The 25,391-nt window shown below is 43.2% G+C and overlaps 1 protein-coding gene and 1 long non-coding RNA gene across 3 annotated transcripts in view; one reads left to right on the forward strand and one right to left on the reverse strand.

The window, feature by feature from the left end:
- LOC121183117 overlaps nt 1-18,637 on the reverse strand; it is a 34,977-nt gene extending 16,340 nt beyond the window's left edge. Inside the window, exon 1 of the long non-coding RNA XR_005894188.1 lies at nt 18,559-18,637. This is a non-coding gene — a long non-coding RNA (uncharacterized LOC121183117). The remainder of the gene's footprint in view (nt 1-18,558) is intronic.
- Nucleotides 18,638-21,137: 2,500 nt separating this feature from the next.
- Nucleotides 21,138-23,250, forward strand: jun (Jun proto-oncogene, AP-1 transcription factor subunit). Of its 2 annotated transcripts, XM_041039997.1 has the most exons (2): nt 21,138-21,330; nt 21,576-23,250. In XM_041039997.1, exon 2 carries the CDS (start codon nt 21,627-21,629, stop codon nt 22,500-22,502), a length of 876 nt encoding a protein of 291 aa, XP_040895931.1. In that variant the 5' UTR covers nt 21,138-21,330; nt 21,576-21,626; the 3' UTR covers nt 22,503-23,250. The 2 variants fall into 2 exon arrangements, with proteins under 2 accessions (XP_040895931.1, XP_040895930.1); XM_041039996.1 differs by having other exon boundaries at nt 21,138-23,250.
- The last annotated feature ends 2,141 nt before the right edge of the window (nt 23,251-25,391 follow it).

Here is a 25,391-nt window from a genome sequence, read left to right on the forward strand (position 1 = left end):
CCCTTCACTCCACCATCTCTGCATCTCGCCCTGCTCCTCATCATCCCATCTCACCCCTCCTCCTCCACTGATCTGAAACACACAAAACCCACGTATCCTATCATCCATCTTCTCTCGCTTTTCTGTTTCTCCTCCCACTTTCAACCAAAACGTGCCTCAAGCCAGACCTGGGGTTAAATCATACCTGAAAGTAATTTTGTTCTGCTTTTGGGCCAAATTAAGGTTCTACCAAATGTGAACAAATCTGGTTCCAGCTAATTAATCTGGTAATTTTCCAGTTATGCAAATGACTAAACTTTCTGGTGCCTTATAAAAAAAGAGATGTGACCCAGTTTACTCTTCCTCCTCGTCTAAGCCTTTCTTTACTCCTTTCTGTCTTATCTCTAGATTTTATCCCTCTATCTCTTTCCACCCCGGCTATTTAAAACAATAAGCTAAATGGAAGATTCAGAAGAGCCAATTTATGGGATGGGACTTGTATTGTAAGCAATTACCATGAAATCAGCCTTTTTATTTCATTATTGATGCACCCAAGGGAACACACAAACACACTTGCCCCATGTGCACTCAGGCCTCGTGCTTTATAAGAGTGATAAAGAAAAGCATCGGTTAGTAGGCCCGTATATTCATTAGCCACTAAACAGCACTGGATAATAGTGATGGGAAAATGTATGTGAGTGTGTATTGGAGTGCGTATGGGAGAGTGTGTGTGTGTGTGTCTGATGGGAATCCAGCTCAGAGACCAGAGGGAAAACGGTGATTGAATTCTGGGCCATACTCATGACTCAGTGTTTTCTGAGGAGCATTTCTCTTTCTCAGAACCACTAAGTGCAGTGAATAAGTGTCTCTCAGTGTGCGCAAGTGTGTGCATGCATGCAGACACAGAGCCCTGTTTACTAGCGCTGATGCTTTATCAATCATAAAGACACATTTTACCATGCTCTGTACATTTTTTTTTTTTTTCCAATAAGCATTTAGGCTGTACCACTTACTATTTCCTGTCATATACAGGCAAATGTAAGGACGTTGCCAGGAGAACTGTAAAAGTGTGAGGAGGAAAGTCATCACTGACTGTTTCCAGTCACTCAGCAGAAACAAGGCTCAACCAGAACTCTACTATAAACTTTGGACAAACTACTGGCTGGCAAGGAAAAGAAAACATTCACCTTGTCTGTGACTTTTGAATTGTTTTTATTGTGGGTTCGTCTACAGACTGAACATGCTGATACTGTGTCTCTGCGTGGATCTAAACTGAACAAATAAAGATTAATTTAAGGAAAAAATAGTAAAGTGAGGTACACGCAACACCACCAACGGATCGGACGTAAGGTCTGTCTTTCATGCCTTTCATTGCCTCATCTGCTGAATTATCACTGTGTCTCCTCGTTCTCTGTCTGCGCTAAAATTGTGTGTGTGTGTGGGGTGTGTTTACTGTCACTACGCATTGCATTTACACCGCATGTGCTGTGTATGTGTTTTCACAGGAAGCAGAAGAGTGAGGGAACAAGATTAAACAGGGTTAAGGGTTAAGGTTAGGGTTAGAGGTGAGGGAGTCAATGAAAGATCCTCATCTGTTTGAAAGGTACAATGGAGTGTGTGTACGTGTGTGTGTGTGTAGCAGGGCAGAGGGAGGGTTGGAGGGGAGAGAGGTTGGATTGTCCCCCACCCTTTGAGCAGCAGCTGTCTGTCTGATGGCCTCACTCCCTGGCTCCATGTCCCCAGTCGGCGTGTCAGAGGGGGTAACAGGGGCTAACTGGATATAAGTGAAGGATTAAGCACCTGGACATCACACAGAGCGGCCCGCCCGCCTTGACATGAGATGGATGTCATCACCTTGATAAGTGATGCGGGGGGTGATAGAGGGAGGGGGAGGAGGGCTGAGAGCAACAAGAGGAGGAGAAACTACAGGGAGCAAAAGAGGTACGATACAGTAGCAAAGTCGATGTCCCAGCCAGGAGGAGGAGGGCAGCAGATGCAGGAGGAGGAGGTGAGTGTTGGGAGAGTGAGAGTCGTGTGCATGTCCAGAAGGTCTGTGGAACTAATAAAATTTGATCTTCTGGAGTCCATCAATCAGCCAGACAAATGTATTGAAACAGAACAGGTAGAACATGTAGCGGAAGACAAAGGAAATAGACATGGAAAGAGAAGAGGGGAGGAGAGGAGAGGGGGAAAGGGAGGGAGTCCCCCCTAATTGGCAGTAGGGTGTCATGTCATCAAGCTGAGGGTCACACCTCTGTGCTAGAGTCTGGGCCTGCGGTCAAGTTCAGCAACCTGAGGTTCAGCATCGTCACCCTCTGCACTCCACTGACCTGTACGTGTAGGAGTTTCATCCCTTGGCTCAAAATAAATGACAAACGGTTACATTTGAGCGACTGCCTTCAACAATCTGAAATCACCGATAAAGAGGAAAGGTGCAAGCATACTCAAACCTCGTCAGATATGGCCGGGCAGCTTTGGAAACACCCTCCCACCACAACGTTCCGATGCCAGATTCAAGTGTTTGTACAGAATTTCATGGCAATCAATCCTGTCGATGTTGAGATATTTCAGCCTGGACCAAAGCGGTGGACTGACCACCTGACCAGCACAGCCATGACTTAATTCTGTGTATATCCACATCTTGTTGTTTGTTAATGAAGCCTAAGATGAAACATTGTCAGTCATTTGAGGATTTAGCTGAAAAACAACAACAACAACAACAAAATAACGCAATAAAAGCACCAAAACATGTTATAAGCATTAAAAAACAACAACTGAATATCTGGTGTAGTAATGTAGTGATGTATTATAAAAAAAATATGTTGTTTACAGATTTAAGCGACGTTGATATAAATGTAAATGTTTGTGCAAGGCTGTGTAAGCATGCATGGGCATTTATCTACAAGTCTCTGTGCTGGCATGTGCTCTCTCTCCGTGTTCTGTCAAACCGCCAAGCCAGAACAAGCCAGGTGAACTGCAGAAGGAATTATTTATGGCCTTGTTATTGGTATCTCACTGAGTTGCTCAATATTAATAGCCGATGCTTCGCTTTGTGGTTTGCGTGCGAGAGAGAGCAACGGGGACAGAATTATTACGTCCCAGTCAAATGTAAAATACAAATCAATAAAAATCCCTCCCAGGATCTTTTCTGTGGACGACAGAGGTGTAAAACAACAGAGGTCAGTGGAGACAGAGGAGGCTGAGGATCAGCTGGTTAAAAAAAAAAAAAAAGCTAAATACGCAAAGCTTTTCAAGACTGAGTAATTTCAGGAGTGAGTGTAAAAGCAGATCTGAGACTTCCTTTCCATATTGGAGTCTGACTGCACACAAGAATGCTCTCTTTGTTGTTTAGTCAGCACTGTCAGTAGGGAAGGTGTACTCAAACCAGAACAGAAACTCTGAAGTATGTGCATACCTGAGTTTATTTGCAGTGCACACACTGAGTGTGCGAGTGCCTCGGTGCGTGCACCGGTGCATTTTGCATGCGTGTGTGTCTTATAAACGGGGAAGAACAAGGACAGCTGTCGCTATCGGCAACAGTTATGCGAATGTGTAGGTGGCATTGGATTTCTCTTTTTCATACTCTGCTTTTCTCTCATGGCCTTTATCTGTCTCACCCCCTGTATAATGTCAGCGTTTCTCCTCTTGTGCCTGTTGTCGTGGCAGCAGAGGAGGGGAACCGCCTCTGTAAATGTTTACTGTATGAGAGATTGTTAAAGATGTGACTAGAGAGTGATAAACATAAAACATCTGGACACAGACCCAACATCTGCTGCCTGGAGGGAGGTGGATGGAGCGAGCAAGGCCACGGGAGAAACGCTGAGGGGAAAGAAGAGAAGAGAAAACGAAAACAAAGTGGGAAAACAACTGATGCTAATCCCCTGACAATGAGATAAAACACTTTACAGAAAATGGCTGCTCAAAATTTCTGTCTCTGTATCTTCCTCTCTTTTTTTTTTGTAGACAAACAGCAGAAGAGTTTTGGAGTCCAGCACCAAGTACAAGGGTGGGCCATGTAGAGGAGGGAAAACAAAGCCAACGAGGAGCAGATGTTCAAAAACGCACACACACACACACACTTACTCAAACACACACATTTGGAGTTGCTGTCCTAGACCACAACCACACCCCTTCTACACACACACACAAAAACTTACACTGATTTAAAAAAGAGAAGTTAGGGAACACATCGAACACAGAGAAGCATCCTCCCAGCAAGAAAGGAAACTTTGCAGAAACGTATTCTTCCAGTAGCCTTTCTTTGTTTCACGGCCTTCCAAAAATCCCAAACATGTGTGCATATCTATGTGTGCTTCAATCATCGGAGGAAACAGCTGCATGGGCCCTGTGTGGGTTGAAGTGGGCCGGGTTTGCAGATAACCTCTGACTTCTCAGACAGGAAGCTTGGAGAGAACCTCAGGAAGTTGCTCTCAGGACCAATGTGCAAAACAGAGCTTGCATGTACAGCAGCAGGGAAAATAAACACAGCTTTCAGGTGCACAAGCACAATGACTCGAGTGTATGCATCAGCGCCCTTCCTCACACGGCACGGTGCATGCAAAAAAAGAACATTCGACAAGTTTGTGCATTGGGAATTTGACAAAACGGCCGCATAATAACGTGGTGTGTTTGTAATATGTGCTAATGCAAGACCTGAACAGCTTTTGCAGCACCTTGACAAACAAAGTCATCAATCAATCAGTCAACAGCCCATCAAACTATTTGCTCTGTATGTTCCCAAACTCTTGAGCGGTTCTCTATAAAAACCCCACCTCGGGCTAGAGGAGGAGAAACTGGCACTGTGCCTCCTTTTCAGAGCCTCTGCACAGAAAGGAAACAGCCTGAGTAGTTTCCTTGTAAGTCCTTCCTGCTGCTCTTGAAAGGCAGAACCCATGCTCCACTGAGGCCTGATGCCTAATGTCAGGGATTTGTTTACATCGATCACCTACAGCCCTTGTCCAACATGGCACAATCACAGCTGGAAAGTAGGAGTATGTTGGCAGAATGGCACCCAAAACTGGCATATGGCTGTGAAATGCCACTGTGATGGTTTATTGTCCAAACAGGTTAGCCTCCTGGGTAGCAGTGCATTCCTTACATGCTTTGTGTTCCTCATGCGCATCTTCTAAATGTCTCTGTCAACATCTGATCCATAAACTTTAATCCAGGATGGTTGTAATTTCTGCTATTGGTGTGAGAGAGCGTAACTGTTGCTACAAAATAAAGTGTACTCATCAACAGAAACAGCAGGCCTGCGAGGCAGCCCTACGTGACATGGGGTTCTTTCGATCTGTGAATTTCATGTTCTGGTTGATAGAGAGAGGATGGCGCCATCTCTGAGGCTACACTGGTTTCACTTCTCTGCTCTAAACCACATTCATACGTCTCAGCGCGCAACCACATCGACACACAAATGCACACGCGGCTGAGGGCGGACGCACGTCAAAAGCAAACAGTGGAATCCTACTCCCCTAAAACGTCATGCGCCCACTGCTACCCGGCACAGCACCCAGACAAATAAAGACAGCAGGGCGTTTGTGATGAGCTGAATGAAAGTGTGTGAGTGTCTGAGTGCTCCTACATCGACTGACAGTGACGTCTGTTGTCCATTCTCTCCACCTCCATCTGTCTCTCAATTTCTCCATCCCACACTGAAAGAGCACAATGGGCAAGACGTAAGCAGAAATGCAGCTGAAATTTAACACAAATATATATTAAAAAAAATGAAAAAGGAAATAATAAAAAGGGAGTCATTCAGCTCCAATATAATCACTCCCAGACCCAGAGGAATAAGACACAGCTGTGTTATCATTGGTGTCTGTACCCAGCCTGTCAAAGACTCACACGCTCTGACACACATACATGCACAATGGGTAATTACTGCCAGTTAGCCCACTCATTTATCGCCATTACGCCGAAACGACTTCCTCCACTGTCCGTTTGAATGCGCATCAGTCTGGAAATGCCATTTAGTTTTGTGGGCTTGACAGATTCCACACAATTAAGCAATTAAAGTAAATTTATCAATCAGGTGCATTTTACTTACCACTCACTTTAATTTGTTCACAAATAAGAGCAGAGAAGCCATGACACATGTGAATATCACATTTCTCACCAGCACCTGCAACCTCTGACACACAACACGCTCCATACAATCTGTCCGCAGTTGAACACAAAAGATCTGGAATACACCGTGAAGATTTTGAGACTGTGAAAGTTTAGTGTGAACATTAGGTCTACTGCTGGCAGTTATGTCAAAATAAAATCCATTCCATTATTAACAATTATTAATTCAATAACACTTATTACTACAGATTCAGCTCATTTTACAGGAGCTATCTGGTTTCATTTGGTAACAGACTGCTACAAACGTATGACACAAGAAAAGTAGCTAGTTTAGGAAGTTGGTGTGACCATACGGTTAGCACTAGGGCTAACCACCTTGGAATAATGATTGAACATTCCGAAGTAAGAAGGCGGCGCGTTTTTTTCTGTTCCTCCTATTCTATTAATATCACGTGAATGCAGCAGAACTCCCTGTAAACCACAACTTGTTGTTTTCATACTTCTTCTTTTATGGAATAAACATTTGTTTGTGTCCTTGAGGTCTAACCAAGATGTGGTACACATTTCCTTCCTCATGTAACATTCGCAAAGCAGATTTTTTTTTTGACCATTTTGAAACCTGCATTGTTTACATCCATGTTTAGTTGCTAGCGGTCTGCTTCTTCCCTAGCTTAGCGGGAATGCAGCTGTGTTATTTGGCCTGTTACTGACACTCCAGGAACGCTGGAACAGTGTGAAACCACTGGCAGGAATGTGTACGGTGTCACACACCTGTGCATGCATGTGTGTCTCCAATGCGCATGCACAAGATAAACAATATCAGAATAACTTTATTAATCCCCGTAGGGAAATTCTTGATGGTGACATACTCATAAAAAAACTGCTCAACAGAGCAACTAGTGGTCGAAAACTTCAATTTGTGAGCTTTAGAGGTGCTGGTAGGCAGAATGTTTTCCACCAGCCCAGCTATTTACCTTGTTTCCAGTCTTTACGCCAAGCTAACATTCATATTCACTGTACATGTTTGAGAGTGGTACTGAAAAAAAAAACTCCCTTTTTAACTCCCTGGCTCATATGGGGGACCCTCCTGCCGAGGGCCCGGCTGGGTGAAAGGAGGAAAAGGAGGAAGATAGGACAGCTGGGAATGGAGGAGAGGACATGCAGCATATAAAACATGATACAAACAGTTTGGCAGTGAACAATGTTAGAGAGCCAGCATTCAGATTACAGAACAGTTAGTGGATACTGTGTGCTCAGCAGATTACAGTCATGATAGGAAACAGAGCACAAAAGCAAAAAGCTGTCATAAATGGTAATTGTTTACATTACAGTCTGCATAGAATATTAATCCAAAAATTACCTGCAGCAGAGTGGAACATTAAACATAGTAGTAGTAGTAGTTGGTGGAGCCAGGACCACAGACAGAGAACATGCAGCTCCCAAGCCAGGGATACCTGCAGAAAGGTACAGAGAAAGAGAGACTAGAGACAAGCACAGGACTACACGAGAGAGAGAAGAGAGTTAATGGCATGGAATAAAGGTTAATAAATGTGAGACAGGGTCTGAGGAGAGAAAGAGAGGTGTGCAGAATGATCATGGGAAGTCCCCCAGCAGCCTAGGCCTATAGCAGCGTAACTAAGGGATGGTTCAGTTGCCTGAGCCAGCCCTACTATGGGCTTTATCCTTAACTGTAACAGTGTCTATAGAAATAATTGTGACTAACTATAGGTTTAGTCATAACAACCAAAACTGTAACTAAAACTAATTATAAGCTTTGTCAAACAAAAACGTTTTGAGCCTAATTTTAGAATTAGAGCGGGCGTCGGCTTCCCGAACCCAAACCGGCAGTTGGTTCCACAGGTGAGGGACCTGAGAGCTAAAGGCTCGGCCTCCGGTCTCACTTGTCAAATCGGGCAGGGGTCCAGAGAAAACTAAAGTCTGACATTGTTTTGGCATAGTTACACACTGATTCCACATTAATTTTAGTGACCTCCGATTGGCGTAATCGGGTGTCATTACCACCGACGTGAATAACAATCTTACCAAATTTATGTTTATCCTTAGCCAGCAGTTTTAAATATGATTCAACGTCGCCCGCTCTGGCCCCAGGAATGCATTTAACTACGGCCGCTGGAGTCTCTAACTTCACATTTCGCAAACTAGAGCTGCCAATAACCAGAGTTTTTTTCCTCAGCGGGTTTGTCGCTGATTGGGGAAAATCTGTTTGAAATGTGAAGCGGTTGGTGGTGAACCAAGGGCAGTTGTTTCAGGCTATGTTTCCTTCGGACTGCCACCCAGCCGCCCTGGCTAACAGGAGCTACAGTAGTACGGCTAGCTGCCGCTACTCTAGGCTGGACTGACTAGCTAGCGCAGCTACGGGGTGGTTTTCTATGGTGCTGAGTCGAGCCTCTACTGCTTTCAGCTTCAACTCCAATGCTATAAAAATGCTACATTTATTACACATACAACTATCGCTAAAGGAGGCAGAGGAGTAACTAAACAACTCACACACCGAGCAGGAAATAGGAGAGTCAGCAGGAGAGAGAGACGCCACTGCTAGCAGCTAAGCTAGCGGTCCAGAGAGAGAGAGCGATTAGATTTCAGTGTAAAATCCCGAGGGACCCGTGCACACCAGACGTTTAACGAAAGCGATATACGCGAGTAAGAATTCAGAAATTAACCATAGAACACCGAAAAGGTAATGTCGATTGTTAAGCTAGGATAGCTCCACACACTCGTGACACCGCGGTGCAGAAGCAGCAAACCGGAAGTGACACAATACGTTACCACCACGTCTACGTCAGGTAGTCCCACACTGGAAAGGCTCGTCTTCTCATCTAACGGTCAGCAAGCAAGCAATGAAGGGTATTTCCCAAAAACTATTGCTTCAGTGGATTACAGTGGCAACTGGAAACATCCCCTTAGAAGATCCCTCTGGACCATGTGTACACCAAAAAAAAAAAAAAAAAAAAAAAATCAATGCCATATGCCCAAACCAAATGCCCAAGTAAAGCAGAGAATATGTGCTATGCACACTTAAATTTGCGTGCAGGGACCAAGGAGAAGACAGGGTTGTGCAGAGCCACTGAGGCATTTGCAAGATTTACATGGTCGCTGACCTGGATTCAAAGACAGAGAAACAAAAAGAGAAACAGAGACTTCTGGACATTCATTATTAAAACAGCCCGCTAAAACGCGGCACAACACCTACAGGAAAGACCGAAGGAATAGGAGAAGCAGGACTGAAGAACAGAAAGAGACAGTGAGAGAAGAAGCGAGATAGTATGGCTGCATGTTGACCTCAGGTAACCTGAGCATGCAGGCTTGTTCCAGGGACAACTTTCTACTGCCTGCCAACCACAGATATCTAATAGTCTTGAGTGGAAACAGAGCTTTCATTATCAGGTCTCTCAATATGACTTGAGAGTTTCTATTAATAGAATTAGTATTAGTATTACTATTAGTATTAATGCTAGCGTTAGTATTGGTATTACAGTAAGTATTGGTTTTGGTTGTAGTCGTAATGTTGTTGTGTATTATGCTTTCATTAGTTGCAGTGAAGTTTCCGTGTTCATCATGACATGATAATAGATGTCATTAGTATACTGTATTCTTGAGGTGTCAGAATAATCAGAACAATGAGTTTCCAACTGTGAGAAGGCTCCTGTACATCGGACCAGAGTCTTATACACAGAAACATGGGAGACAAAAGTAAATGTTTTGTTGATAGTAAGAAACTTTTGATTAATGGTGTAAATCTACGTACTGCATATAAATGTTTTGTGAACATTTTATTTGTAATAAAGTATTAGGTGCTGGCCTCTTACAGTAACCAATCAATTAATCACATATTACGTCCCACCTGAGCCGTTTCCTTTGCTCTCCATTGTCACACTAATACTGGAAACAGCTATCAATGTGTTGTTTAAATACTCTGAGCAATAAAACACAACAGGACTTCTTCAACAGGACAGTGTGCACGCGGTTTCCACATCTCAACTTAAAAGCACATGAACACGCCAATTCCCAAACTGAGAAATGGGACGTGAATGCAACATTAATCAGAATCAAAAGGACACTTCCTGGTAGCAGCTTAACAAAATATTTGCTGTCATTGAATCAGCAGTGTTTGTAATAAAGTTTAATACCGTGATTTTATGTGAACCATTTGTCCTCTTATCATGTAAAAGTGATGGTCCAATTATTGCTTCAGTACAGACATGCCCACCAAAGATAACAATGGTAGGTAGTAATAGCTGCCAGGTCATGGTGAAAAGGAAGATGGGCTTGAGGCCATGTGGGATGTGTCCATGTTTTAGTTCATTTCCCCAGAGTTTCGGCAGCTGCTTTAAATCTCCTTGACACAGGTAGGTGATCAAAGTGTTTCTCAAGGTTTCTTTGTGTAAGGGTGTGACAAGTATGTAACCTGTGGCCTTCCATTGGTGGCCCGACTCTTCACCATTTCACCCTTCTGCAGCACAAAGACATACAAAACAGTCTTGGGACGTTTCTTGAGAATCCCACAAACCCACTGGGAACTACGGAAGTGCACATCAACATCCCAGAGAGGTTATTCATCAGGCCTGCATATCTAATTCAAACATACAAATATATCTGGGTCTTCTGGCCAGACCACCTGACCTTCGACGCCATCATAATGGTCTGCCTGACAGAGCCAAAACATACAGCCTGAGCAGTCCCATGGGCCAGTCTGTGTTTTCTCAAATATGAACACACATACACGCATGTGCACAGGGTTATACAAACACATGCATACAAGCACGCTAATGCATGTGCACACACACACAGTCCCAGTATGTGATAAGAGCCGAGGCCCTTAACCTTTTGAGATAGAGGCAGGACTTTAAGTGCAGACAGGATTCCAACTGCTCACTCAATCACTCGTGTGTGTGTGTGTTTGTATGCGAAACACGGACAGCATGTACGTATATGTGCATGCACTGGAGTCAGTTTCGGCTGAGACATTTTTTTCTATTCCTCTCTGACAAACCAGTCTGACTGCACGCATATCCACACACACACACACACACACGCACATGCACGCGCACGCACAAAGACACAGACACACATGCAAGTGTGCTAAAGTGGAGAGGTGATTTGGGAGAGATTTCTCACGGCCAGAGCGCCCCAAGCCACACTGAGTAAATACAGATTAATGATTGGCTTAGAGGATGGAAGTGCATTCCACAGAGTTAGCCACTGATCGCTGCCACCTAAAATTCAAATGCTGTACATGCACACAAATACACATACATACTAAATGCTGCAAGATCACTATCTCTTCTGAGAACTTTGTAAGAAACTAGTAGTTAGAAATTGAGCACTCCCACTGCATATTTACTGGCCTACTTTGTACATACTGATTACTCAGAGACACAAAGGCTACTGACTCCCACTGATTTTAGTGCTTATAAAGGTTACCAAAATTACTGCGTACACACTGTAAAACACAGAGGAGGCACTAAATTACAAGAATCTGTAACATCAGACAAAAGTATTGATAACACATCACAACACTATATATGAGATCTGATCTCATAAATTCTCCATCCTGAGCAGTTACAGGATGATAAAAAGCTCAGTTTACAACAGCAGTTCCCTGCTGTCTCTATTGGTAATTTCAGACTAGGCTTTTTGTCTGTACATTGATGAAAGGAGCAATAGTCGTATAATATAAGAATATAAACTGTGCTGCATATTTAGGCAAGATCTATCTACCTACACACACACGTGTCACACTGTGGTGTAAACCCCTATGATGAACTGTATGAGACGGACCACATGAGCTGAATGCCTCACAGAGCTCCACTGCTCCTGGTTTCCATCAGCAAGCAGACGGGCTGCAGGATTGCACATTACAACAGCTACACTGCTCCTGCGTGTAAGTGATAGCACCTACTTCTCAAACTGATCTGAGATTGCGTGTTTGCACGTAAATCCTGAGGCAGGCACATTCCCAGGCACTGCTTGTATATCACTTGTCAGAAGTTTAAGATTTCACGCTAGAAGAATTGATTGCCTTTCAGCAGCCGGGTGATAACACGGCCAAGTCATAACTTAATCTAATGATTAACTGAAGAGTCACCTATCACTGATTCAGATTCTCAAAGGACGAACAGGAAGGAAAACTTGAAATGAAATTGGTGTGGAACATCAATTAGGGGAAGTTCTTATCTGTCACCTCAGCCACCTTGGCTGTAAAAGTAACTCCACTGCTACTGGCTTGCATTTTTTGCCATGAGGACAAGAGTGAGCCCAACAGCAGAGTGGTTGTGTGGAAGACGTATTTGCATCCTTTAAGCAAGTGATATTACATTATAAAAATTCAAAAAAAAAAAACAACAACAACAAAAAACCCCAAAACAAAACACACACAAATAAGTCTTGTAATCAAATTTTTAATTTTTTTCACTTTACCCAAGAACAATAAGTAAATTATTACCTATAAAATGTGTTTGCACAACAAAACTAAAAGTTTTCATTATGAAAAAAGTCCATCATTAAAACAAAAGTGCATATACAAGTGGTTTACTCAGTGAGCCAATATTATGTTTTGTAAGAATAATCTTAATCCTCAAATGAGTCTTTATCTTAAAATAAAAAAAGCAATATTTGCACATGTGTACTTAAGCATAATATCTGAATAAATGTACTTGAAGGAAGTTTTGACAGTCCATGTAGTGGCGCTGTATTTGACTGCATTCATTGATTCTGAGAGGTGTTGTTGTTTAAACTTGTTTACTGTTTATACTGTATATACTGCACATTGCACTGACACCAGGTCAGGAATAACAGTTTACATGACCTTGAATGTCAGATTTAGATCCTTTTATGTGTTGTAGCTGTTACTATCAAGCTAGATTATGTGCACAGAGTGCACACAGAACAGTAGTAGAGGAGTAGTAATAGTTGTGGGAGATTTAGGCGTGTCAAAACCCCATTTAGTCAGTTACAATTATAAAGCAGTTGCTATTCCAGATCTGCATTCATGCCCAGTTACAGTGTGTCCTCCTGCTGTTAGACAGAACCACTTGTCCCAGCCACTGTTTTCAAGTGCATTTAACCAGGAGACAAAGAGTCCATTTATCCAGGGGGAGGCAGAAAAGAGGAGGGGAGACACAGAAGGGTGACAGAGGGAGAAAGAGCGAGAGAGGGTTGAAAGTTGGATTAAGATGGAAGGAAGGAGGGGAGAAGGAGGTGACTGACAGAAGAACTTTCCAAAACAGCAGATCCTGGAATGTTGGTGGAAGGTGCCACATAGCTCCAAATATTTGTTGCTCGGTCGGCACGGCAACAGGACAACCAGCACGTTTATTAGCAATGATACCAGAGAGTCACGGAGAGGAAACACCCCGCGCATGAGAACGAGGACTGTGACATGGGACAAAAATATAATTTAAAAAAAAAAGAAAAAGTAGGACTGAACAATAAAATGTAAATAGGATAAGAGTGAGGAAAAAAAAAGTAAGGTGGTTTGTGAGTTTCATTGTTGACTTAACGTTGTCAGAGGTACACGTGCCATCTCTCATACACACACACACACAAACAAACACTGACAGCTATAGGCAGACACAGCAGCAACTCAGGTATGCTGTCACTCAACTATGTACTCTTGCTTCCTCCCTTCAGCCTCGCCCAATGTAGCCCCAAACACACAGACAGACAGACAGACACACACACACACACACACACACACACACACACACACACACACACACACACACACACACACACACACACACACACAGAAGAAGAGTCTCGCATGGCTTTCTGTTGAGGTCTCTGGTGTCAATATACAACATGTACAGCAAAGTGTCCCAGTTAGGTAAAAGAATGGATGACATAGTGTCCTGTCCACTAAGTCCTACAGTGGGGAAACAACATGACAACTTACCAAAGCAAAACAGAAACACACAAGATAAATACAAAATCATTTTCATGTTCTTTTGGTTGACAAAGTAAGAGCCTTCGACTAAACCAAAACCCAGTTTAGCCTTTACTGAGTTTCAGTTTTGTTGCTATGGTTACAGGTTCCAGGCTCCTGTTGAAAGCTGAACATTTAAACTGTCTGTGTGTCTTTAAAAGAGGAAATAACACATGTAACTTTTTTTTACAAAAAAGGTTCAATTTATTAATCAATCACACCTTCATCTAAGTTCAGTACACTCAGGGGTTTGGCTGCTACAGCCTTACTTTGTCTGGTATGACCAGCAGCTAATGATGGATACTGTAAGCCAACTTTTAGTAGTCACATTGCTGACTTCAGTACTCCTCTCTACCTGTACTGCTGTTACACTGTGTTTAAGCATTTACCATCATCCTGTGATTGTCACTTGCAGCCACATTGGCAGTTGTTTAGCAAAATTACATAGGCTCGGTTTACAGTACATGAAACAGCGATCTGATCTGACCAATCTCTGAGGTGTCCTGGTGTGTAATTTTAACGCACATGTGCAAGACAGTCAGAAAGAGGTATTGTCTGTGGTGTTGGTACAGTATAAAGTGGTATAAGATCCCTTGTTCAAAAGCCAGACAACCACCAAAGTCTGAGCCCCCTCCACTACAACCATAACACCACTCAATATTGATCTGTGATCAGGTTTCATAGTTGCCTCCGAGGAGGGTGGTGAGTATGATCTCTGTGTGCGCGAGGGTGCACATGCTTTGGTGTGCATACATGTGTGCATGAGAGAGATAGAGAGAGCAATAAGGGGAAGAGGAGAGAGAGTAGTCGGGAGATTTGCTTTTTGCAGTTGCACGTCTCTTGTTTCATAGGATTGCATTCTGCCAGATCGAGTTCACTCATACTTATCATATATCCAATAAAGCCTGTATATAATCTAAGCAAAAATATTTCACCACGCCCTAGTCATGCTTTATTTGTGAAAGCCTCTCTCTCTCTCTCTTTCTGTATCTTTCTGACAAGCCCATATTTATGTTCTCCTCTCTTCAGTAGGTGCAAAAGAACAAACTCCCATTCTTCCTTCTTTCGGTCTCTGTCAACCACTGAAACTGCTGCTCTACTTAAGACAATAGCTCAGTCCTGTCACTCTCTTCCCCCTCCCTCCCTCCCTCCTTCCCCTTCTACCCCCACTTCTTCTCTTTACTTTTTTATTGCCTCTGAAAAGCCAGGCTAGAATAACCGGCAAGTCCAAACACACACTGACAACCTCCCAGCCACACTTACACACACAACCACCATACAAACACACAAATGCAGCCTGAGACATACTAAAACAAAAACACACACACACACACCTTGTACGGTTGGTAAGGTCCCCCAGCTTGCAGAGGTAAATGGAGTGGAACAGGTTAGCATTGCTGCCATATAGTGTCCCACCTGTACAAACACAGTGCTTGATCACGGCTAAACAGGCGCGCGCACACACACACACACACATACACACCCACATGGGCACGCACCCACATGGACACACACAAATAGTCCTCCATCTGGACTGAGGCACTGGTGGGTTTTAATAGCTATCGATCATTCTCCCTGGTGACACACTCACACACTCACCTCCCTGTTACAAGCTGAACAGAGCCAGCTGAGGACTCATACAGGTCCTGGAGTACAAACACGTGCACACACACACACACACACTGCACATGTGCACACAACCTTCTATGCATGTCGAAGAGGCCATTTACCTCGTCTGCCTGTATGTGTGCGTGCATTTGTGTGCCTCTGAGTGTTCACTTGTGCGTGTCTGTGTGTGTTTGTGTGAGAGAGAGTCCTGCTGTGGCTCACTCTGCCTTTCGCTTTAGATGAGGTTATTTAATTTACATAATGAGGCCCAGACTCACTCTCATAGATTAAATTACTGTGAGACAACAAATAAAAACGTACGCAGACATGCACCCCCACAAACATACAAGTCCCAGTCTATGTAACCCTTTAACTGAAGCTGTTCTCCTGTCTTCGCCATGATTTTTAAAAAAAAACGTATCTGCAGCCTAAAAAGGAAAAGTAAAGTCAAAGAACCTGCAGCGTGCCCACGCTTACCCAATGATGTCATTGTACACTTGCCCGAGTGAGTTACGGTGAGCTGAAAGGGTCAAAATGGGAGAGGCCCGATCGATATTCCATATGATTCTTACCAATAAATCTAAGATGTGATTAGTCAAGGTAGTTAGCGACGATTAATTGTCAAAGCTAATAAAGTCTTTTGTGGCTGAGGGTGCCAGAGAGGCTGCTGGGAATCACAGTTCATTTTATGGGCAAATTAATTAAAACAACGCCTGAAAAAACCCTGTCGGGCATCAAACACTCATTCTGCACTCTATTGGTGAAGGGCGGAACAATGAGACATCACTCAGGGAGATTCTGTGTGTGTGTGTGTGTGTAACAATCAAACACAACGACTCCTGCCTTTTATACCACGTCGTAAATCCTGAATGAAAAAGAGGGGCATTTGTCATTTAGCTGCGTCTGTCCTTTTTCATTATAAAAATGGCTGCCACAGTGTCTTATTAATGTTTAAGTGAGGATGGGCACGTGTGTGTGTAGGGGTGTGTGTGTGTGTACCACACATGTTTCAGGTAAAGATGATAAAAATGAGTCATTGGGGAGATTGAAAGATGCAGCTCAGGATAAGGATGAAGAGGATGACAAAAGGAGATGTGGAATAAAATCCTGTTTTAACAGAGAGAAAAAAACAGAAATTGTTATTGAAAGATGCATCAAATGTCTTTGTCTCTGTCCTGGAGACTAAATCCAACTGCAGTCTACTTACAGTATATCCTTACAGCATTCTTTGTAGGGAGATCATCTGGCCTGAAGTCTCAGTGCTTCCCAGCCTTTTGTCAGATCACTCCAATGACCTTGTCATATAAACTCATGTCAAGTTACGTTCTAAGTGTGTTTATTTTAATTCTATTAATCCTCTACATATCAGTGAAGTGATAATCTACCTTCTTTGTGTCTTAACACAGTGACAGATACATTTACAAATTCATGCACCTACAGTGAAGGCAGACCCAGACGTGTACACACATACACAGCCAAGTGTGCAAGCTTGCTCACAGGCCAGTCCAACAAATATACGCAGTCGGGCTCTTTTTTCCTTCACATAACAGCTGAAACAACAATTGTTCTCACAGGCTAAGACCATTGTGAATGCTCACTGTCTCAAAAGCTTCAACACTCCGTCTCCTTGTCTCTCGCTCACTCTGCAAATCACAAGGGATGTTCAGCTTGACGTAAAGACCAAAAGTTTTTTTTTTTAAAGGTTTCAGTGGCTTTACACTTGTGCTTGTCCTGTGTACTGTGCAGAGTTTTGGCCAGTGTACTGGTTTAACTTTTAACTCTATGAACACAAACACAGAGACTGCTCTAAGATTTTAGTGAAAAGAACAGCTAGAACAATACAATTTAGAGCCTGTTTCCATCACAGGGGAAATCCTGCTGCCTGGACAGCGACTGATAGGAGTAAGATGAGAGGGAGAGGGACGAGGGAGAGAACAGAGGAGGAGGAGAGAGATAAGAGAAAGGCAAAAGTGTGTGGGGGGGTGAAATTTAGGATCCAGTCCAGAGGGGAAAATAGTGGAGAGGTAACGTCAGGATGGAGGGAGTGAAAGAGGTCAAAGTCAGGAGAGAGGGGGAGGTAATGATAGAAAAGTTCATCGAGAAGCAGGGGTTGATGGGAGGAAAGGCTGAAGACAACTCAGAAGGCCCATATGTGCCACCTCAGGTCAGGATGCAGCTGAGCAGGAACACAGTGCTTTAAAAACATGTTTGTTTAAAAGAGTATGTTGATTCATGACCCTGGTAAGCAAATACAAATACAGAGAAATAAACGTGAAAAGTTGAGTCATTACCACTTAACGATATAAAAGATGTTTTAAGTGTGTGTTAAAAATTGCTACTATAAGGTCAAGACTGTGAGTTAGAGAGATTAATGCAGAGCAAACACATTTATGTACCTGGTAACTTTAGCTGACAGATGTTATTGCCTTTGGATTTAATGTTGCTATGACAATTTCACTTTTTGCGTTCTATTTACCTAAATGTTTTAGCTAACTAATATTTTCTCACAGGTTTAGCAGTGCAAGCATTATGGCTCCAGAGATGGAGCCTATTGTCCTATTGGTCAGTTGGTTCAATACTTGAGTCCAGATCAAGATGCCATGAAAATGCATGACTTTCATGGTCATGACTTTGGTGATTCTCTGACTTTTCATCAGCACCAGATTCAGGTCAAAATTTTGTTTGTTTGTTTTGTTTGTTCTGCTTCCAAACGGCAGCATGAGCCATATCATTATTACTGATTCTGGATTCTCGTTCTTTTCACAGTTCTTCCAAAACTCTTGAAAGTCAATAAAATACATAAGGACACCTCGTCACAAGTTAGTTCTACTAATGGCGGTGGCAGTGAATCAGCTAAAATCAAATGAAATATGGTTTGCTGCCTGATTATGTGAGACTAATAAATTTTAATACTTTTTAATAAAATAAAAATCATTTTAGAATGAAATTATTGGAATTACTGTAAGATGGATGTGGCTTCTTTTTGGCAGCATTTCTCCCCTGCTGTTACCAGTTGCCTTCTCCTCTCCAAGGCCCAGGCCTCCATCCTGCAAGATACAAGGAAAATACTGAATAAGTACTGTATGTGACCACAAGTGACCAAATGTCCAGGCTCGGAACCAGGGCAGCAACAGGATATCCCAACCTCATGTTGAATAGTCACTTAAACAGTGGGGTTCTTCCATGCTAATTTCCCCATTCATTCCTACACAGAAAATGACTTTGGCAAGCTACCATGCTGCGGTTGCTCCTTTATAACTTTACGCATGGCAACCAGGGAAGAAAAGCAGACCCAGTTCATACAGCGCTCCAGCCATATTGAAACATTTAGGGGGTTGTGTATGAAACACCATTTGAAAGTATATAAAACAGAATTTACCAAGGTCTGACTTTTGCCATGGGATTTGACTCTGAAAGAGCTTTAATTTAAATTAGATAATAACTTTAAATGACATCATATGTTTTCCCTTAATTTCATTCGTCTATTTGGGACAATGGGTGAAGTCATACACGAGGATCCCTGCTGTCAGGTGGTGGGCACTAGACCACCTACTTATCATTCTTTCATGTGCTTTAATTCAGAAGAAAATCAGTCATAAATAGATGGATGAGGCAAAGTGGATAAATATTTCAGAATGTGGCAGTGGAACACTGAGAGTAAACAAACAACTAAACAACGTGTCCTTATTCTGCTTCCTCTCATTTCATTCCCGTAGTGATTGTTATAAAACAACAAAGAAATATGAATGAAGAAGAAACTGCAAGAATGAGAGTATAAGCTGACTGTGTGTTACCTGACTGTAAAGCAAAGCAATCTTCTCTCAAGCATTTAAATCATAAAAGAAGCTGCACAAGACCAGTTAAGTCAACCAATTAGATCAGATTATATCCGACTTTATTGATTGCCACAGTTTGACATATACAACAGTACATAAAGACAAAATTAGCAGCCATAAAAAGTCAGACTGTGGTGGTTTTTTATGACCCAGTTCATCCTCCTTAGGTGCCTCTCTGAGCCAGCCAGCGCCAGGGGACTGATTTACTTGTCACACAAGGGGGACATATTTAGATGTAGTGTGCGGGGGATAGTGGGCAGTAAAGCTGGCAGGGCAGAAGATGACCCAGACAGTGGGATTGTGGAGGACTAGAGGGGAACATGTGAGACACACCAGTTAACCTCCTGCCATTAAGCCAGCTGTGATTTCCGACCAAGGGCCAAGGGACAATGGACTGCACTACACTAATTACACACCCTGACATGGATAATAGGAAATGTACTGGCTCTTTATGAGGATGACCAGACAGTCTGTGGACCTACCTTTAACAATTTGTAGCTGTAGCAGAAATAAATGGTCTTAAATGTAGCTTTGCAGATGTGTGGTCTTTATAGTAGTAAAAGCAAAAGGCCCTATTAAATCTGTCTCCTAATGACTGAATTAACACTCAGATTGTTTTAAATCTTAAAGAAAGACTGTTGCCAGAGTGTGCCCTGCTCGTCGGGTATATAACAGAGCTTTTTATGCATGGCTTGGTAAATATGCCTGTGTTTGTATTAACCTGCCCAGGTGTCAAATTTTAACTCCCTCAGCATACACAGCACAGTGAAAACTAAATGTGGAAAGTGTTTTGTGTGTATGCGTGCTATAAGGCAATTTTATATAGGGACCACCAACCAAAGACCACCGCCAAGAAGCAGAATGACAGTCAAAACAAGAAGACTTTCCACGGTGAGCACACATACACGTGGAAAAATAGAGAATATGTTTTCATGTAAAAGTCTTCATTCACGTTCTCCGAGTTTGGTTTTGTGCTCAATGCTCTCCAGTTCAAAACCACAAGAATCAGAGCTCACTTTTAGCTGCATTGTAGATATTTGGCAAAGAGTAGAATAGAATAGAATAGAATAGAATAGAATCTGAGAGTCATTTTCATTTGTTACTGTTCTATGTGTTATAAACCCATGTGAGTTCATAAAGACAGTATGTAGTAAGACAAGATAATCGCAGAAGTGTCATTTTCTTCACTGTAGACAAAAGGATGAATAGAATAAAACAGAATAAACGTAATCTTATCGAATTCATATGTTGTTAGTGATGTTCAACAATATTTTAAAGGACTTCTACAGGTTGAGTGAAAAGCTTGTGTGCACACCAAGTTCAAGCAAATAGAAAACGTGTAATAAATAAACCTACAGGCAAATAAACACGTTTCACATTTGTCACATCACAACAAAAAGACAATCGTACAACAGGAGCCGTGAACGCTGTCCCGCCACTGACGGTAAAGCGGGTAACCAGATATTCAAAAACAATACGTCATCCCACAATGCACCGCGCACTACGCTGCATTACCTCATCCCACAATCCACCGCGAGATTAAGAATCTTCTGGGTGGTCGCCTGAGCAAGGGCTGGGCCCTTATCGGAGAGCCCTGGCCCCGCCCCGCCCCGCGCCACGCCCTCCAGCCAATGGGAGAGCCCCTTCATGACATCATGGCTATTTTCGGAGAGGCAGCGGCAGCAGATAAGGTTTGCCTCCACGCTGCACAGCTCAGAGTATATACACGTCCAGGCCGAGGACGTACCACAGACACTGCCGGTGCCTGACAAGAGAAGTTAGAGCCGCTCGGCGCTTTTCATTCACGGACTCAATATAAGTCTGGATACTTTTGCAAAACTATTGTGAACTCTTACAACTCAACACTGAACAATCGACCGTCGCTGGCTGAAAGAAGTAAGTCCTGATTCCTGTGTCAACCAAGTGCGCACTCAGAGTTTGGAAGTTTTTACGCACAGAGAGGACGTTTGGAAACCAGTGTTTTTTTTTCCCATCACCTGATAAACCAGGAAGAAGAGAAGGGGGGACGGAAAAGTTGTTTTGTAGAAGACTTTATAGCTACATTTGTTTTTGGTTTCTCTTCTATGTATACCAAGATGGAAACTACTTTCTATGACGACTCACTCAACGCTTTCTCCCAGCACGACAACGCCGGCTACGGATACAGCAACCCCAAGGCGCTGAAACACAACATGACACTGAACCTCTCCGACCCCACGGGCACCCTGAAACCTCACCTCCGGGCCAAAGCCAGCGACCTACTCACCTCCCCTGATGTGGGCTTGCTGAAGCTGGCCTCCCCGGAACTGGAGCGGCTCATCATCCAGTCCAGCAACGGGCTCATCACCACCACGCCGACCCCGACCCAGTTCCTGTGCCCCAAGAATGTCACCGACGAACAGGAGGGCTTCGCGGAGGGGTTTGTCCGAGCCCTGGCCGAGCTCCACCACCAGCACATGCCGGCCCCAGCTAATGTGAGTGTCACCTCAGCTCCGCAGACCAGTGTCAACACTGCCCTGCCGCCTGTTTCATCTGTTGCCGGTGCCACCGTTTACAACGCCAACGCCACCATGCGCTCCGACTCGCCGGTTTATGAGGACTTGAACACTTTCAACCCGGCCATCAGCACAGTCTCGGCTCCGAATTACACCACTTCAGCCCCGACTATGTCCTTCCCGGCCGCTCCGCCTCAGCTTCCCATCTTCGGCCAGCCCTCCTCCGCCCAGCTCCCCCGGCTCACGGCGCTCAAGGAGGAGCCCCAAACCGTGCCTGAGATGCCGGGGGAGACCCCTCCTCTCTCCCCAATCGACATGGAAAGCCAGGAGCGCATCAAGGCAGAGAGAAAGAGGATGAGGAACCGCATCGCCGCCTCCAAATGCCGGAAGAGGAAGCTGGAGCGGATCTCAAGGCTGGAGGATAAAGTGAAGACCCTCAAGTCCCAGAACTCGGAGCTCGCATCCACCGCCAACATGCTGCGCGAGCAGGTGGCCCAGCTGAAGCAGAAGGTGATGAACCACGTCAACAGCGGGTGCCAGCTCATGTTAACGCAGCAGCTCCAGACCTTCTGAGGAGGTGTCAGCGGCGGCGGAGAGAGAGAGAGAGAGAAAAGACTGTAGTTGAACGAAACGGACGCTTCCTGTGATAGTGAGTCTCTGGCTGTGTCTCCCGAAACCGTGACGGGATTTGGGATGATGTGGCGCGACAATTGGCAGGACCCGGGGCCGCACTAAAGTTCCTGAGTGCCACGCGCTCCCCGGTGGCGCGTCCCAGAGAGGGGCTCGGGACAGTAACAGTAGCCATGAACCAGAGGGGGCATGGCAACAAGCAGGATACCTTTCTGTTTCTGTTTCGTGCTGTTTTTACAGAACTGGACTGGACTGAAGTTTTCTTGATTTACACCCAGCTCTGCATGGACCTTCTCATGACCATCAAAGGAGAAATTCAGTATTAGGGGGATTTAAGAACCTGCAATAGAGACTTTTCTTGCTGTAGCCATAATGGCCTCAAACATGGGTGTGTTGGCCAACTCTAAACGGCTGAAAAGTTGTAACAAAAGCTGCCTGACTTCTGAGTTACAGTACAATGTACTTTTTTCTTAATTGTAAGAAATTAAGTTAGAAAAGCTTCAAGATTTACTTGTTTTTTTCTAAAGTTGTTTAATGGGGTTTCACTCATTGTTATATGTATATAAGATCAACTTGGAGTACTTATGTTTACCATTTGTAATAAGAATACTGTATAATTTTTTTTATGTTTTGTTTTCTGAGCACTTCAGAAACTAATCAATATTTAAGAAAATAAACCAGATGAAATGAAGCAACATTGCCTCTGTGTTATTGGAAGTGTGTGACAGAGGAGGGGGGGAAAGTGGGTGTGCCATGTCAGGAGCTCAAACAATAAAACATGTTGCAACATGTTGCAAGAGCTGCGAGTTCCCAGTACCTCAAGGTAAATTCCATTAGTGTTAGTATTGATCCAGGCTGAGTGATTGCGCTGCAGCTTACAAACCAGGCTGTCTTACTGATGGAGGCCAATTCTGCAAATTAGGGTGTAAGTCTTGAGATGTCTACTTTATATCTCAGCACACATACAGGTGTACTTCAGGAGTATAAATATGACACAACACTTCACTTTGTCCTCAGGTGTTAACACTAAATGACACTGAGAGTATATCCCTGTAACCCTCTGTAACTATATAACTTAACAAATTTACAAAATGAATCTCAAGGGAAGGCATCGCTGATTTGATACGTAGCTGGAAAATCACAAGCCATCCTCTGTCATATTGCACCATTCAGTCATTCAACATTACTTCCTGTCCCACTGTAAATGAAGAAAGCCCCAGTATGGGAAACAACTCTGTCGAAACAAAGTCAGATAAAGTCTAATGGGCAGACAAAGGGTACATTATCCATGACACATTGCTGAGTGTTACCTCAGTAAATTGCAGGTGTACCACCATGATTCTGTGGGAAAGTATATTTTGGATATGTTGTATCCTAATATCTCAGTCACTATATCTTGAATGAGATATGCTCAATGCGTTTGCTGTAATCTCCTCTGGAAAAATTATCTTAAAGGAAGAAACAATCATCCAGATGTAAACAAAAACAAAATGTAAATACCTTTTACCACCAAAAATCAAAACAAAAGGCTGACACGTGCCATCTTTCTCAAAATCCCTGACAGGTCTTTAAATACAGGGGTAGACAACTACTTTAGCTAAATTACTATTTTCTAGTGCTGATAAAAGGTTATTTATAAGACAGCCCCGTATTTTCAGTTTTACCATTTTAGAGATAAAACGCAGATGTTTATCAACAAACTCTTTGATTATTCATTTCAAATTTATGAGTGAAAATAACAGATTGGGGCTGTACACAACAGAGAGTAAGGAAACTTTGGCTTTAAACCCCCAGTAAACCTAGTTTAATTTTAATTTACTGTACAGAAAGTAATTACAGCAGGTGGCTGAGGGCAGGACAGGTCAGATTCGCCACACAGGTTAAACAGCACATTATAACTTCAACAATTGTCAGCCGCCAGTATGTACTGCCTAAAATGAACCTCTAGAGGGCGACATAGACTGAGTTACCTGACAGATGAAACGCAATGATGCTTTTTCTAAGACAACATTACACCCCTGTGGATTATGTTGGCTCATCATCTGTTGTCTTGTTCTTAGATTAATACTGACCTACCTGACATAATTTCAACCAAAAACACAGAACAGTTTGTTAACTATGGAGGCTTGAAGAATATCTTTAGTCTGACCGTGATACACAAAGCCTATATTTGAAACAAATGGTCATTATGGGTTTATTCTGTATTCTATGTTACTATTTTGTTCTTTCTCTTCTGTTCCTGTCTTTTTTGTTTGTTTATTTTCCCTTATTTTTTATACATCTTTTCTTTGAAAGCCACGTGGTGGATTTTCATAACATGGTTTGGCGCATAAATGCAGCCAGTTCAAGTGCTTTTCTTTCTTTTTTTTTCTCTCAATAAGTTCGTAAACAAATGAAATTTACATTAGACTAATTCATTATCCAATATTATGAATGAAAGGATAAACCAATTATGAAAGCTGATGGTCAGGGAGTAGGCTTGTTCTGATTTGTTTATGTCCATATATATATAATCTGATATGGTTTAACATGGCTTAATTGTAATTCTACTGTCGCGATACACCTGCTTTAACCTGCTCTGATTTCTCAAACTTGGCAGTATGACATCATTCCGGAAAAAGTGGTGTCCTTCCCTACCATATAAGGAGAGGGAGCACTCGGAAGATCCACGTCACCGCGGAGGAGGCGTGTCTTACGGGAAGTGAGTCTACTCTGTAATCTTCGCATAATAAGGTGAGTCCTGAGAGGCTATCACAAGAGGAGCCCGGATTTACTTCCCAAGGGCAAATCAATGAGGAGATTACAACTTCAACAAGTCGAAGCCGATTGGGT

Source organism: Toxotes jaculatrix, chromosome 6 (assembly GCF_017976425.1).
Source record: "Toxotes jaculatrix isolate fToxJac2 chromosome 6, fToxJac2.pri, whole genome shotgun sequence".
Classification (NCBI taxonomy): domain Eukaryota; kingdom Metazoa; phylum Chordata; class Actinopteri; family Toxotidae; genus Toxotes; species Toxotes jaculatrix.

Coding starts and splice junctions, on each gene's coding strand:
- jun (XM_041039996.1), top strand. CDS start 21,519: ATGTATACCAAGATGGAAACTACTTTCTATGACGACTCACTCAACGCT.